General features: G+C 45.9%; 1 protein-coding gene across 2 annotated transcripts in view; it reads right to left on the minus strand.

The window, feature by feature from the left end:
- The window catches only part of LOC126547703 (nose resistant to fluoxetine protein 6-like), a 149285-nt gene that overhangs the window by 51645 nt on the left and 80333 nt on the right, over nt 1-17307 (minus strand). For both annotated transcript variants that reach the window (XM_055063324.2, XM_055063325.2), the window contains exons 9-12: nt 12294-12465; nt 9294-9376; nt 5803-5925; nt 2150-2270 (exon numbers count right to left, since the gene is read on the minus strand). In XM_055063324.2, the coding sequence (XP_054919299.1) occupies nt 2150-2270; nt 5803-5925; nt 9294-9376; nt 12294-12465 (499 nt within the window). The remainder of the gene's footprint in view (nt 1-2149; nt 2271-5802; nt 5926-9293; nt 9377-12293; nt 12466-17307) is intronic.

Here is a 17307-nt window from a genome sequence, read left to right on the forward strand (position 1 = left end):
GCAGAGCGCGTCGGCGCGAGCGACGCTTGCTCGTACCGACTACTGCGTCGTCGTTTCCGGAGTCCTGGCCTGGAATCGTGCCGTCGAGTCTGCAAAGCTGCTGCTGTGACCGGCGGACGCCAGCGGTGTACCCAAGGACAGTCGGCTCGCATGCTATGGACAGCGTGTGGACATTTCCTCAGCGCGGCCACTGTTGCATGTACTATCTTGTTCGCGAAGCACGGGTTAATGTTAGACCGTGTCACATGTTTCGCCGGAATAAGAAGTGATTTAAGGTTGGGGGGATGTGGGGATGCGCGACTCTCACGCATCCCCTGATATGTTGTTTTCCCGCACGGCTCGCGTGGCCTGGCGCCCGCGGCGGTCGGAGTGGTACAAGCGCGGTGCGAGAGATGGCGCGAGTGTTGCGCTGCTAACGCCGCCGACAGGCGGGGTTACTCGGGCGCCGAGAGACAAGGCGCTCACTCTTGGATTCGGGACTGCGAGCGGGACGGACGTGCCGTGCCGCGCGTGCGCCGACCCATGCTTCTGCGAGACCGTCTCGCGTGGCCGCCTTGGAACGCGCCACCGTTGGCGTGACCGTACGCGCGAACGACCAGGCGTTGGGATCCAGCATGGGGCGAACATATTCGCTCGTTTTCCGGTCGCGGTGAGTCGGACTTCTAGATTTGTCGCGCGCCCATCGGCATGTTTTGCGGATAGCAACTCGGCTAGCAGGCATTGATCTATGAAATGCGCAATAAATGCCCTTGTCATTGTTTGCACTACTGTGTTGTCGTTCCTTTGTCCCAAGAGCACGGAGGAGAACCCCATATCTCCCACACACTTAACCCTAATGTGTAAACAACCAACTCGTCCAGGTTGTTACTATTATTGAGCAAGGAATAAGATAATTGATGCTGAACCTAATTCCACCTTCCAAAATACTCCTCTTAAGCAAGTAGATTAATTTTGCTTTTGAGGTGCTGCTTACAATGAGAATATAGCAGGGACTTATTCCGTTAACATGTGCTCCGAGCTCTCTGTTCAGTTACAATATTAAATTAATTGAGCTTTCCGTTACCACCACGGCAGAACAGGTGAATCTACGTGTTCAATTGGAATCCTAATTTAATTAATGTTCTTAGTCTGGGACAACATGAAACTTCCAAACCTTTCTTTCTTAGGGAGGCGACAGAAAAAGTGGAATTAGTAATATCGCGCTGCAAACCAGAATACGACGTGGTGACGCGTCCCGACTATTGTTTGGCGTGGTGGGACGTTCTTGGAGGAACGTCGGTGGCAGTCGGGTCATTTTATCCTAAAAGCAGCGGCGTCCCGGCGTGTGGAGCCTTCACTTACAATCTATTTACAAACTCTGCGCATCTTCCCGATTCCAGGGACATCTTTTGACGTGGTGCCTGCAGTTCGTGTGCCTCATTACAGTCGTTTGTTAAAATATCGTGGTGTGGGGCTGAACACCAGCGTGAACATACCGCCACTTTCATGCCAATACCTACGACGTTACCCAACTGCCACCACGTGTGATACTGCAGAAATATCGTGATTTACTTCCGCACTAAAATTACGCAGTAAAAGTAATTCGGACCGTGTAACGTGTAATTACTAAAAGAAGATGCGAGTCTAACACGAAAACATCTGAATCGCAAAGGGCAAGGGCAATCGCTTCAGTGCCTGCTTAAGTGAAATAATCCATTCAAAATTGGAGAAAAATTGACCTACAATCCACGATTCCCATGGTAGCTAAACGATGAATTGCAGCTTCAAATTTTCCTCCAGTAACCTTCGTGCGATACTCTGCGAGGCACGCAACTTTTGGGATTTGCGGGTGGCTGTAGCCTCTGAACGCAGTTGCACTGTTCTGAACTCACATGGCGCTGACAAGTAAGGTTTAGCTCTACTCGACGCATGGTGAATGCACCACTGGCATTATATTTTCTTGCCTTTTCCTTAGACTCTCGATACAATCACAGTGGCTTTCGCTGGAGTGCGGATTACTCCTTTGAAATATGTCACATTAGTGCACAGAAGTCACTTTATGTTTAAATGAACTCTACGAGTCGTTTGTGCATGAGCACAATTAGTTTTTTACGCCCTTCATTGCCCGTTACAAAAGAAAAGTAGGTACTCGATCTCTTATCAAACTCACCTTAGGTATCTTTCTTTCCCTGAACCATGCAACCAAGAAAAACGTTATGCACCCGGAAAAATAGCACACGGCATGGTAGAACGGGTGGTAGTAGTAGCGGTAACCAGTCCTCAATAATGTTCTGGAAGAAGAGAGAGGAAAAATAAAGAAAATATCAGAAAAAAAAATAATTTTCACCATTCAATTATGTATTACAATAAATGAGCTGCATATGCCAGGTGTTTCAACGCTGGCTCATTGATTACTTATCCTCATCACCACTTTATCTAGCTTCCGAGTACTCCACAGAGAGCAAAGGCAACAGCCAATATATTCATACGCTAATTTTAAGAACAACTCGCGGACAGTGGTGATGAGGGCAGGGAGGTGGTTGAAGTCATCGGCGGTTCTTATTATAAACGACTCAGAGTTAGTCACGGCGTGCCAAGAAGACACAAATGCCATTGCTTGATGATGACTACGGAAGTGGCACGTACGATGTATGTAAGAGCATGTCATCTTTTAGGTTCGGGGCCGGTATTATGAAGCTTCTCCTACGTGAGGGCCATCCCTGATCGGCAATCACCGCAGCGGCCGCTTATTTCTCATGCATATCACTCTCACGCGTAGCGGGTGTCCAAACTCTGGCCATTCTGGAAATACTCTTAAGTGGCAGAAGATTTATCCATATGAAGCCTGCATAGAACAAATTATTCTGCGGAATAGACACGAACGTACTATCGGCATTAAGCCAGACATCAGAATGGCGCTGTAAATGTAAATTGGTTATTTTTTTTTTCGACGGCGCAGTATTCGTGCCCGCGCACTTCAGGAATTTAGGTAATATTTGATAATTTTTTTTAATGGACCTCACTACAAAAGCTTAAATTAATTGCCCTAGGAAATAAGTGGCACATGCGGAAATTAAGTCTGTCATTTTAAGAGTTAAGGCGTGTCTACTGTAATTTTTACAACACCCCTCTCGATATATTTGTTCTCACATTTATGGTGAAACGGGGGCATTTTACTTAAATTCCCAGACGTGGTCGTTTAAGCACCCGATACACTGTTTTCGCCAACTCGCCATGGTTGCTTAGTGGCTATGCTGTCGGGCTGTTAAGCACGAGGTCGCGGGATGGAATCCCGACCACGGCGGCCGAATTTCCATGAGGGCGCGATGCTGAAACACTGGTGTAGTTAGATTTAGGTGCACGTCAAAGAACCCCAGGTGGTCCGGGGTTATCCACTACGGCGTTCCTCTTAATCACATCGTGGTTTTGGCCCCTAAAACCCCCAAATTTTGTAACAGTGTTTTCGCCTAACTTTACATAAAGCGCCAGGTCAGGAAAGCAGCGGCTCTATGGGATCGTTGAACGACCCACACCTCGAATCATGTTATCTACGATCAGACGGACTGTATAGAAATCAAAGGTGTCAATATCTCAATATTGTTATAGGTTCATTTAACGCGATAGGCATTCTTTGTGAACTTCACGTAGTTTTCGGGGGCTACCTGTCAGCTAGCTATGTGTCTAACCGATTACCCACCAACCTGTGTGACGGGTGGAATGGGTGGCACACGGGGCTGTTGTGTTGAGGCAACAGGGTTCGAAACCATCCGGCGGACCAACTTGGATCACTGAGTATGTGGCAGTGTGTAACTATATGTCGCTCTTCAACGAGTCTGCATGTTTGACGACGACATGGGTTACTGGGGATGCGGCACCGAATTTGCGGCACTGGGCATTTTACCCGCTCTTAAATGAACCTTGTTGATAGTTCAGCACAATGCGTTGGCGGGCTAGTTGGTGCGAATCCATGAATACTTTGTTTAGCGCAAAACGACAGAGACGACAGAGACGTCAACCTTGTTGACTTCGTCTTGCAGGACTGGCTTAACTAAGCTCTTTGATGCCAACTTCGGTCGTTGGGTGAGTTGCAGTAGGTGTTTGCAGCTCTTCGATGAAACACTTGTGAGGCCTGATTTGGTAACTATGTATGTGCCACTTGGCACTTGTCGCTCTGCAATGACAAAAATGATTTTTTAATTGTCTCTGAAGCTCGGCGGAATTGAATCCGCGCCATGCGTCGTCCTTACATTAACGTCGCTAGATTGGGCAGCGTGTCCAGTAGGAAGTGTGAGTGGGGAGCCCAACTGCATACATGTATCGGCGTTGGCAATACGGCGTATCGCTATACATTGCTTCAGTGCTAATCGCATTAACGTCGAAATTAATCGTAAGAAGGGTCCTGTCGCAATTTTTCATTCGTGGGATTGACCTCAAGGGATATGGTTCAGTCTTTTTCCGTCAAGAGCAAAATAACAATTTTTATGCCATCACACTCCACGTAATAATGTATTAACTTCAATGGAGTGTGAGAAAATGGTTAAAGATCATGAATTGAAAGAAAATATTATTAGTAGCAGATTTTAGCAGTGTTTTCAAAACAGTAGTTGAGGGAAATTCTAAACATATTGGAATAATATGTTAATTAGTTTGTTCTATGAAATTATTTCAGAAATGCAAAGGCTGTATGCTCTATTGGATATAGAAAAGTGATACTTTACTAGCAGAATTTTTGAATGCCTTTCTAGTCTTATGTTAGCAGGCGTCGTCAGCATTATGTCGCACCGTGCAGCATATGTAAAAATAAAACCTCTCAGTAGATATTTACCAAGTCTTCGTTAGCAGCATCTCAGGCTTTCGCGTATCTTTTTTTTTTCTGCAAGCATTGGTGCGAAGTGTCTCCCAAGTTATTGGCTGCGTAGAACTATTACTCACAATGAGATAACCAAGAGTAATTGAACAAAGAATATATCGATTGCTGTCCTGACGGTGACTCGTCAACGCCAGGACAGCAGTCGGCTCCAGTCTGAGACCGAATCGTCGACTCCAGTCTGAGAGCCTGCTCGCTGGAACAAGGTCCATCACTTCACGCCTCTGTCTTCCAGTGTATCACCTGTACAGTGTTTAGACTCACACTGACATAGTTGCATGCATGTGAACTCGCTACCGCATATCGTAACTCAATCCTAAACAAGTGCTGTTTCCAATAACAAAGCGGCGTGCCTTTGGCACTTCAGTGAGAAGACTAAAATTTACGTTCTCGATGAATCCCTGATAAGAATCACTTTAATTGCCTTCGTCTACGCTTCACATGAGGCACGTGCCCTTCACCTTGGGCATGTTTTATATTCAACTGCGATTGTAGATGCAATCGCCATGAGGTGTGTGGGCTTACGCCTTCGTTTCCATTTTTGTTACTAATAAGTGCAAAACGTTCAAGAGTGACGAACAAATGTGAGTAAGGCATCGGCAGCAGATGTTCAAAACGGAATTAAAGAAGGAATTCAAAAACGCTGCATTACCGAGATAAAGTGCACAGGGGGGTCAAAATATATTCCGGCCCCCTTCAAGATTCCCTCACAACCTACAGCGCGGTTTCTAGGGCGGCTTGCACGAACATTTAATAAAAAAAATGATAACGAATTTAAGAACGCGTTCTCGTGCTGACTAGGCGTTGTCTGTGGAACATTTAAGAACGCGTTCTTATATTCGTTATAATTTTCGTTATTAAATGTGCGTACAAGCCCCACCTGGATCTTTAAGCCCACAAATTAAACAACATCTTGGGTTACAGCGAAATGAAAACAGAAAATGGGTTGTACTCACGATAGCGACTCTGTCACCACGACTATGAAAGGTGTCATGTCGTTACCGGCCACTTGCCACGTTGCAATCGAACACCCTACCAGCGATAGCAGTGCAAATATAGCGACAGCAATCTTAGGGCGACTGTAAGAAAAGAAAAAAAAGAAAGAAAACGTGAAGTACTTAACTGCTGCCTCGCCGATTACGTAAACAGGTAGGCGAAAAACGCCTCAAAAATGATCGAACTTGCTGCCCTTTGGAACAAACACACCTTACGGGTTAATTGGCTCCGAAATTAAAAATCGCGTGTCCGACAAGGGGCAGTAAGAAACATTAACGTTTCGCTTATTCATCGATGCCTATTCATCGATGTTCCATGAAACCCTTCGGATGTCCATTTGCGAGGCGCTCACATTACCATTCAAAGTTAAGTTGCCAGCGTCTCCTCACATACAGTGTGCATTACGTAGCACGAAATGTGAGTGCTTGTGATGCAGCTTGTCGTTTCTGTGGCTGCTGGCGCTTTCCTGTTTCCCCAATAGGGAAAAAGAAATGCTGATGTAAAGAGGGTGTACATTATTTTTTGTGACGCCTTGTGCGTCGCGATTATCTGAGACAAACATGTAACACATTGCGCATGACTGATCCTTCAAGATGTATCTAGTCATTGCGTAGTTGCTCGCGCCACAACTGCGTCAGATTAAGGGCATGTGCAGATTTAATCGCACCGAGTGACAGAGGCGAATGATAAGGCGATTGTGGAAGTTGCTGGTTCTTATTGCGTACAATATCCAGTGCTATCTGGTGAATAAACTGGGACTGAAATTGCAATAGGAGCTTTATAAATTGTATGTTCTCGAAATAGGGTCTTAGGGACGGTCCCTCTCCATTTCCGGTTAAATCTCGTCTCCTCCCCACGGAAATTGCAGCGATTCAAAACCATAACTTGTTGAAAAACGTCTTAACTATCAAACATTGTATGAATAAGACTCGTGTCTGTATCAGCTTGTTTTTAAGGCGAAAGCCGTAGACGGCTCATGGGTCGAGAAATACGACAACGGTCTGGCGTTATGGCGCGAAAATTCAAGCGCATGCGCTAGTGAGCCATAATTGTTTTAATGAATAAATGAGCTCAATTATCTCGGTTAGCATTGACTGGACACCCCTCTACATAATCAGTGTGGCGACGAAAGTGTTTCCCGGTTTTGTTCGTATTTGCCGAGCAATGTACACGTGTCTTATGACGTTTTGGGGACGCTTGCGAGAGCGGGAAATAAAGCAGTTGTTAAAATTTAGCACTGTGTGTTTGTCTAATTTGCTTTTTCGTCTCTCTCTCAGGCTGCCTGCGCTACAAGAAAGTAGAAGGCACCATATACACAAGCCTGATGTAGCTACACTCGTTGATTGAAGTGCTAAAACAAAAACAAAAATTCATTCAGTGAATCTGCGTGTCTTAATGGTCTTCACAGACTTGCATTGACGTTCTAACCTACCATTAACCACGCAGGACCATCGGCTATGTCTTGGCGACCGAAAAAGAGAATGAGTAAAGAGAAAACAAGTAATAGGAAGTAACAGCGCATTCGAATGTCAAAGTAATTTATTATATGCCTCGTAAGGACGCTGGCTCTCGCCTTCCTCTTTAGCGTATGCTAAAGTGACTGTAAGCTTTCCCGCATTAACGGTTTATAACTTATTTATTTTTATTTTTTAATGCCAACTAACTGGGTAATTAAGACTTACTTTTGTTCCAGCTTCTTTTATTAACTGGTCCCCTGTATCTTCTACTTTTTATATCTATATTTGCTGTTTCTCTGATTTTGTATATTTACTCACCACTCCCCTTTGTGAGGTTGTGTGAAGTTAATAAATAAACAACTAAATAAATAGATAAATAAATAAATTAATTAATTACCTGCAACAAATTTCAAATTGACTATACTGATTATAGTGTGTGTACTACTGAAGAAAACGTGGCGAAGCTATAGGGCTAGTAGGTCTCGCTCTTTCTTAGTATCAAACTTTAAATAGCACCATAAGAGACGAAGCGTGCATCTGTTGTTGAGCTGATGCGAAAGAAATTCCAGCTCATCGCCTCCGAAATTTCGAGCGCCTTATCATGCAGTTGATTTCAAGGAGCCTCGCTGCTTATTAACGTTCTGGGTGGCGCATCATTTCTGGCAAGCAGTAATGGCGGCGTTTTTTGCAGTTTTGGCATCAGAAACGTGTATTCTTGCGTGTTTCTTGTGAGACATCCCCTCGTATTTCATACGTAACGTTTTGCTCTGAGGCGCGCTATATATTTACAATATCTCAAACTAAAGCTTTTTGGTGCGGTCGGCATTCTCGTGCTGCAACATATGGGAAAAGAATCTCAGTGCCCTTCCCCTGCGTGAAGAAGGATGAGCAGCGACGCTGTGTATGTGGGCCCCTTAATGGCGAACTGCACCTCCGCCGTGGGTCGGCCCGGCATTGCACTATCTTCTGGATCGGCCCACGTATGGGGAGTGCTTAACTCCTGCTTCACTTCCGCCCCGGGTCGGGCCGCTATTGCACTATCTTCAGGATCGGCCCACGTATGGGGAGTGCTTAACGCCTGCTTCACTTCCACCCCGGGTCGGCCAGGCATTGCACTATCTTCGGGACCGGCCCACGTATGGAGAGAGCTTAACGCCTGCTTCACCTCCACCACGGGTCGGGCCGCTATTGCACCAGCTTCGGGATCGGCCCACGTATGGGTAGTGCTTAACTCCTGCTTCACCTCCGCCGCGAGTCGGGCCGCTATTGCACTATCTTCGGGATCGGTCCACGTATGGGGAGTGCTCAACGCCTGCTTCACCTCCGCCGCGGGTCGGGCCGCTATTGCACTATCTTCAGGATCGGCCAACGTATGGGGAGGGCTTAACGCCTGCTTCACACATCCGCCGTGGGTGTGCCCGGCATTGCACTATTTTCGGGATCCGTCCACGTATGGGGAGGGTTTAACGCCTGCTTCACACATCCGCCGTGGGTGTGCCCGGCATTGCACTATTTTCGGGATCGGCCCACGTATGGGCAGTGCTTAACACCTACTTCACTTCCGCCGGGGGTCAGCCCGGCATTGCACCATCTTCGGGATCAGCCCGCGTATGGGGAGTGCTAAACGCCTGCTTCACCTCCACCGCGGGTCGGGCTGGCATTGCACTATCTTCGGAATCGGCCCATGTATGGGGTGTGCTTAACACCTGCTTCACCTCCGCCGCGGGTCTGGCTGGCATTGCACTATCTGCGGGATCGACACACGTATGGGGAATTGTTTGCTTACCACACCCACGACACAAAAATTTCCTTGGACGGTAGAGGTATACACAGCTCCGTTATAAAATGAGAAACGAACTTGAACGCTAGACTTACCTTTAGTCACCATCAACTCTTCTTCAGTACAACTTGTACGCAAATGAGCAAACAAGAGCGCTATCGCGACAGAACGCTGGCCAAACAAAAATTATCCACTGCGCAACAAAATTACTTACTTCTTCAGCAGCAGAAGTATCGCCAGGCTCAGAAGGAATAATTGGAAATCTACGGATAGGTACCACAAGTGGGGAAACATGCGCTGCAATTGAAAAACAAGTAACTGGTCACATTTTCCTGCGGTTGTCGCGTGTCTACTCTTCACCACATTCTATAAACAGTATGTTTGGAGTATTGAGTGCAATGCAAGGCTTTTAAAAGTGCGCTAAGTGAACAGTGTAACCTTGTAGGCGTTACTGCATGCTCTGCTATATATGTGACGAAACGATCGGGAACATCCTGTATACCTGTCTTCGGTAAGAAGTGCGCAAGATATCTCTGCAGAATCCTCAAAACAAGTTGGATTTTAGCCAATTTTATAATATTCTCTCACCATGACAACGTCCGTCTATGCCGCAAAAAGGTACTTGCGCGCTAGTCAAGTTTTTAAGTGCACCGCCATAATCACCGTTTAATGTCGTCCCTTGTATCCTCCTGTGCACGAAGGATGTGCGCGGTTTTATTCGCCGAGTTCACGGCACATATTGCTGTTTTATTGCTGTTTATGGAACATATGGAACATCTAGACCACACTTCCGTCCCATATAACCATTCTATTGGCGCCAATGTGTCTATAACACGTCAAGGTAATAACTGCTTGCGGATCGTTCGTAAGTTTTGAAAGGTTGAAGCCCACTCCTCTACATGCAATTGATTTCATGAGCGCGTGCGCTGGAAATAAATGTTCCTTAAGAGGAAGCTCTGGCTCGGGTGCTCCTATGTAAATTCATGTAAAACGAGAATTCGTATTTCCCGGCAATCACTGCACCAAATTTGACGAGCTTTGTTGCATTTAAAAGAAAAACTTAATATATAGTGACTGTTGATTTCAGATTTTCGATTAAGGTCCTCATTTTTTTTTATTAAAAATTGGCAAAAATTGAAAATCTTCAAAAAACGAAACTATCAAGTTTACAACTCTGTAACGCAGCACCGAAAAAATATGATACAATTCTGTGAATTGCATCTAATAGTACATCTGAAGCGGACAATATTGATATGTTACACATGAATCTTTTGCAGAACCTTCGTACACCCCCCAACGTAACAAATTCACGTAAACTGTAAAATGACATACCAAATTTCTCCGCTTTCAATGGTCTTATGAATGCCGTTTACAGAACCGCGATATCTGTTCTTGATGCAGAGCTATGAATTTGTAAACTTTGTGCTTCTATATTTTTCAAACTTTCGAATATTGAAAAATTCTTTTAACAAAATTCAGGGCCTAAATCGAAATTCTGCGTCCAAGAGTCACTAGAATTTAACTTTCTCTCTCACATGCAATAAATTTCATCAAATTTGGTCCACGGGTTATCTCAGAAAAACGTTTTTTTTTTTGCGTTTCACATGTATTTGAATAGGCCGCGTCGGAGTTGGGCCCGAGCTAAAGCTTCCTCTTAAGACAGCGTGATAAGGCTGCTACGAACTACCTCCGTTAAGTTGCCCGACGCACCCTTTTCTCTAAAGAAGGAGCTGGAGTGATTGATATATATATATATATATAAATATATATGTACTCTCAATTGCGCTAGCAGTATATTTTGCAAAAATAAGGTTGTATGTAAGATGACAGGCTTCAAGTCGACAGTATAAACATCCGTCCTAAACTCAGTGCTAAATTTATTAGGTAATGTAACATAAATTTACACCATGTTTACAATTCGTTTTGCGCATTGCTTCTTTTTCGATTACTCGGAAAATTTAACGCAAGTTATATATAGTAACATTAAAAGACACATAAATAAAAAAAAAACTTATCACGCCCTTTATGATATGAATCTACACAGCAACAATGGGTTTGCGCATCTGCGGATTGTTTCTGCTTTCCGCGTAAACGTTCACCGAAGGCCATGACATCAAGATTACTAACTGGGGGCCCTCAGTATTGAATAAACGAGGGCCTTGAATTCTGCAGCCTTGTTGCCGCGGGGTACGATATGAATTTCAGGACCATTTCCTCCTAGCCTAGCAGGTGTAACGTACTGCATGCCACCCGCGCTTAAAAGGGCGTTGCACATACGGGCTCTCAGGGCTAATCCTGTACACCAATAGTTCTTCTTGCGCGAGTTGGTTCGTCGTGAAACATATGTGTAACAGCGCAAACAGACGACCACAAGAAGGGAGACACGCACACGCACCCTTCTTGTGGCCTTCTGTTTGCGCTGTTACCTATATATTTGAAGATAATCTTGTACAGTCTCCAAATTTTTGAAGGTGATCATGCGAGCAAGGACCAAAAGACTTCATGCATTCGACAATCGAGTGATATCTACAGTTCAAAGCCACATTTCTGGGACACTCACCGGGGTTGGGTGGTGGATTTGGCGTTGCGCTGCTAAGCCCGAGGGCGTGGGATTGAATCCTTACTGCGACGTACGCATTTGAATGGGTGCGAAAAGCAAAAATTCCCATATACCGTGAATTGGGTGCACGATAAAGAACCCCAGGTGGTGAAAATTAATCCGGTGTCCTCCGGTACGGCAGGCTTCGTAAGCATGTCGAAATTTCAACAAAGAAAACTCCAGAATTAATTCAATTTTCCTGGTTTCGGTACGGAAATTTTTACCCTTTTTATGAGTGAATGTTTTGAGACCTCTGCTGCAACGAACAAAAAATTACTTCCAATCCTTCACGTGCCAAAACCACGATATGATTATGCTGCACGCCGTAGTGGGAGACTATAGGATTAATTTGGATCACCTGGAGTTCCTTAACGTGCACCCAATGTATGGTACTCGTATGTTATTGTATTTCGCCCCCATGGGAATGTGGCTGACGAGGCCAGGATTCAGATCCGCTACTTCGTGCTTAGCAGCGCAAGGTCATAACTGCCAAGTAGCAGCGGCGGGGAAAGAAAATCAAAGCTTTCACTAAAAGACGCACGATAACGAAAACATGGAAACGTTCGAGTGTTGCAACGGTAACAACTTAGCAGGCGCAGCAAAGAAGACCCTTACGGTGTCAGGGTTAATGTCGAAGTGGTAGTTTTGCACTTGTAGAAGCAGAAACAGCCACTGTCTTCGGAAGTCTTTGTGCACACTCTCAAAGTAGGCCTTTGCGTTGGGTCCGGACGTGATGAGCGGCAGTAGGTATAGGCACATGAGGACAAAGAACACCGGAACCATGGTTCTGCAAGAGTGTGAATTGTCATTGACAGTCCGTCCAGCATGTATGAAAACTAAGCAAGAACGAAAAAAACTATGCTCACCCAATGCAGTGTTGGCATTTATGTGAGACGAAGTTTTTTGCGTAAACAACGCTTCAAACTGTTTATGCGTTTGTTTTTTGTTGCGTTGCTCCTAAGGGGCACATACCCAGTTGCGCTTAACTAATAGCCCTTGAACAAGGTAGGCCAAATATAACAAGTCCTTAAGCCAATCGAACAAACCGTTGAATATCATGCGCTATTCCATTAAGAGGCCTAGCTGTGCGCTTAAATTAGGAGGTGTCTATCAGCCGACATTAGAATAGAAGCTGTTTTGTCGTGATTTGTTGTTATATGAGGCAGAAAACAGGTGCACTATGTTGCACTAACTTTCCGGCCAAATTTTCTTCCTACGTATATAACATGTCAAGAAACGACACATTCTTGGGAAAGAATGCTTCGCTTTAAAAACATACGGTGACACACGCGAGGAACGTAGGCATTAATGGATATCTCACTAAGTTTGGGCATTTCAAGCCCAGATCACACAGTGACAGTTTTCGCAGATTGAAGACACCGCGCGTCTTTCGCGGAGGAGGCCAGAGAGTTGACGCCACATGCATGGCGCCGCCGAAGAAATAGCCTGCTGCAGCGCGACCAGCTACCGTGAAACGCGTGCGCGCAATACCGCCTCTCCCTATACTCCGCACATCAAGAGGAGAAGAGCCTAAGGACGTGGAAGTAAAAGGCAGGGAGGTAAACCAGACTCTGGTTTGCTACCCCAGGCAGGAAAAAGGTGGTCAGGGGATGAAAACAAAGAAATGATAGAAAACACGAGGTGTCGTTTCATCCGGAAGTGTACAACCGCTCACTGAGAACTATCGACTTCAGGATCTGTCGCAACGCGCGTGTCGCTTTCTGGGCTTGTGAAGCTTGTGGCCACGGTCCAAGTACTTTCGTAACCATGAACGGTCTTGAAACCAGGTAATCTAACGTGGTGCGGAGTAGAAGGCGCAGCTCGTCATAGCGGGGAGAGACGCAGAGAAGTTGTTCGATAGACTTGTGACAGACGCAACTGCCGCACGAAGGAAGGTTTGTCACTGTCCGAATGAGATAGGAATCGGTCATTGTGGAAGAGAAGGGAGATGAAAGAAATAGGAGGCGGAGTGTGACGTAAACGTCAAGTGTGCAGTCTGTCAGACATGGCAGAAAGACAGCAGAGGAATCGCTTGCGGGTGATGCTCCTGAGAAGCGTTCGCAACGTTTCGTTAGTTTTATAACTGTATTGGCTACTACAAAACTGTATATAAATATTATTGCGATAGAACGCTCCCTGCACAGCGCAATTTAGAACTGCTCGTGCATAAGCAACATTTTCGATGGGTCCGCTTAACGAGCCGCTCAAGTGGCACAGTAGCAAACGTTTCCAAGATTTTGAATAAGCTTATCCGAGTAATGAAGAGCAGGATCTTCCATCAACAGGAAATGATTAGTTATTAGCGCTCCTGTTCATTAACAGGCGTTGCTTCAGTTTTTTGAAGTGCTGGACCGATGCAGGAAGCCCACGAGATGCGCAACATCGAGTATTTTGGTACGCACGAGAGAGAATGATAGTATCCTGTTTAGAGTGTACCAGTTAATATGTATTTCCAGCTTTAAACATTAAATGATGAGGTTTAACGTGCCAAAACCACTTGCTGATTACGAGGCACGCCGTAGTGGAGGACTCCGGAAATTTCGACCGCCTGGGGTTCTTTAACGTGCACCTAAATCTAAGTATTGTAAGTAAATCTGTAGCTGTGTAGACTTAGATTTATGTGAACGGTAAAGAACCTCAGGTGGTCACCATTTCCTGAGTCCCCCACTGCGGTGTGCCTCATAATCAGATCGTGGTTTTGGCACGTAAAACCCCAGAATTAATTTGATTTTAGAACCAAGGTATATTATTACAAAAGTTGCTGCCGCTGGTTGACATTATTATTATTATTTTTTTAAACATTTATACAGTAGACAAGAAAGGGAAAGCGAGAACCAGGCTGGCAACTTCCACCCGAAGGGGCCAAACGCCTGCCTGCTCTTCAGAAAGGAGGACACAGAAACATATATATGGAAGCTGGGAAGAAGGGAAGGGAAGAGAAAAGAAATAGCAAGATGACAAATCTCAAAGAATTAAGCACAACAAACAGCACAAGTCCCACACAGTAGGTCACTGCAGGTCACGTCACTAAAGAATGCCTAAATAGAAAAATAGTGTTTGAGGTCCCGTCACCGTAAACAGAAATAGGCTACAAACGTGAACCTTAGCTTCTTTTAGGAAAGTAATAAGAGCGCGAGGCGCCTGATCGCGTCGAAACGCCCAACCACTGGGATACATACGAACAGTGAAAGTAGTCACAAATAGGTTTGCAACTATATGACATTGAAATGTGTATTAGCGGCGTGGTAGTCAACCTGCACAGTTTGAGCCACTATCCTGGTTGTAGCATTACTTGCTTTTATGGAAGGCCCCGCTGGATTATCGGCCGCACGTTTTGTGTGGTGGTGCAACCTAGAGCGCTCCGTTGAATTCTTTGCCTTCGATGCAGCCGTTGTTGCTCACGGAGGCATAAGAGGTTGTCACAAACGTCACTGAAGCATAAAGTTTAGCCACGAGAAGATTATGCAAGCATAGGATGCGCTAAGTATTCATGAAATATTGGTAAGACCAATTAGACGCCTCCGAGTCTTGATGCACGGACGAGGGACGCATATATGTAGGCTATCCTGCATGAAGAAACGCTAATCCAAGGCGAGGTAAAGTGAATATTGACTGAAAAGATAGTATCGATAGGATTATATCCGCAACAAAAAGGTGGCGCCATCTGTCACCGCGTGACGTGTTTCGGCGATTTTAGTAGCGGGGACAAATGGCGCCACCCTTAACTTGCGGAGCACTTGGAGTTAAAGTCGACGGATGCATCAACCGGTTAGCAGTCGAGATCAGCAAGGGACTTTTGGAGTATTGGTGAAAAAAAAAAGCAGGGAACAGATTGACACGACCGGATCCGTTACAGGCGTAGGTTTCCTTAAAATGTAGACAAGCAAGTTTTGAGGAACATAAACATATTCAAGATATGTGTACATAAATGCTAGAATGAAAAAAAAAAAAAAACATATATAGCATATATGAGTAACTCAAGTAGGCTAGGTGACTGTTACCACCCCGTTTCAAAGGGGTTGCCAATAAGTAATCATCATCATCATGACCAGAAGCAGCGCGAGCGATCGGGAAGCGATCTCAGAAAGACCGCCCAGGTAACGCCCAAACTTTGCCGCCGAGGGGTAAAGGGGTGTTGTGCCATACTACGAGCACCACGTGGCGACCACGAGGCGACGGAAGCTGCCACACAACATGCACCACGTGGCTACCACAAGGCGACGAGAGCTCCCACTTCTCCGCGACAAATCAAGAATTCGACACGGGCAGGTCATCACCCTGCCCCGCCTGGGTCCGGCCGACGAGAACTCGCCCAAACCGGTTTCTGCCAACGAGGAGTCGCCGAAGGGATTTAAGGGAGAACCGGCCCATTGTGAGAAGAGAGTCGCTTGCAGCCGCCCAGTTCGTCTGATGCGCTCCTACTGCTACCTGTACGCTATCATCCACTGTCTGTAAATATTGTATAAAGCTTTTCGTTTCTTCTTCGTCTACGGAACGAGTCCGTCTTTCGTCCTCCACCCCGAAGTCAGAACAGGGATTAGAAACACCATTCGCTTCACACGAAGGGGATAAAGGGGTTAGAAACGGCTACCAATAGGGCCAAAAGCAAGCCAAATGCCGCCATATCAGGCGATTACATAATTTCCGTCGCACCAGGAAGCCTGTGGCACACCTCGGGAAAATGCGGTAACAAAAAAGTGACCACAATTCTCCCTTGAAGTGCTCATAGAAACACAAGCATCTAAAATATCTTTTAACAAAGCAAAATTTTGTTGCTTCAAATAATTTAAGGAACATTGTATGGTTGACAATGAATATTGACTCATCCTTTTGCACCGATCGGGCCAAAATCCGGTTAGGCTTGACGCTGCGTGAAACTCATCTGGGTTAGCTGTTCAAAACTCGCGCAAGCTGTCGACGGGCAACGCGCCAAACCGGCCTCGTACGCGTGCCCTCTATCGCTACAGCTGCGCACCGCACTCCGCCGTTTTAGCCGATTCACGCATGCACTTGTCGGGAGCTCGGTTTAGCAAAAGCAAGTAACGCACTTTTCCTCAGGTTGAGAAGGAGGGTTAGAACTACAGAAAACTTAGCTAGTTGGTGAGGATTAATTAGGCAAAAAAGAGTTCGTGTTGTCCACTTCTCTACTCTTGTGTCCTGTCTGCACGCCTCACCTCATTTTTGCATAATGAGAATGAAGAGTAGCCTGGCTTCATTCCACAGTAAAACAGGGTTGCCGAGTGGCAGTGGTGGCGCCCCAATCGGGCAGCCACCTCACTTCCCAAGAAAGAGCAGGGGCAATGACCCCCACGTGGGGGCCAGGTGAGGTAAATGGATTTCACAGAAGTGGGGAGAAATGACAGTGACAGATGTTCGCTACACACCTCTCGGCGCTCTGTGCGCACACGTTCCATCTTAGTCTCTCCAGTCCGAGGCTATGTACCGCGTCTACTTTTACGCCTACATGAGACGTGAGAGCGGAGCCATTGGCTTGTGGCACGTGGAGGAAAGATGCATCTTAGAGAGCCTGTATACGATCGGCATAAGTGGTCTAACCACCAGCCACGGTGGCGTAGCGGCTATGGTGATGCGCTACTAAGCACGACGTCGTTGGATGAAATCCCAGTCG

Source organism: Dermacentor andersoni, chromosome 1 (assembly GCF_023375885.2).
Source record: "Dermacentor andersoni chromosome 1, qqDerAnde1_hic_scaffold, whole genome shotgun sequence".
In the NCBI taxonomy this organism is placed as follows: domain Eukaryota; kingdom Metazoa; phylum Arthropoda; class Arachnida; order Ixodida; family Ixodidae; genus Dermacentor; species Dermacentor andersoni.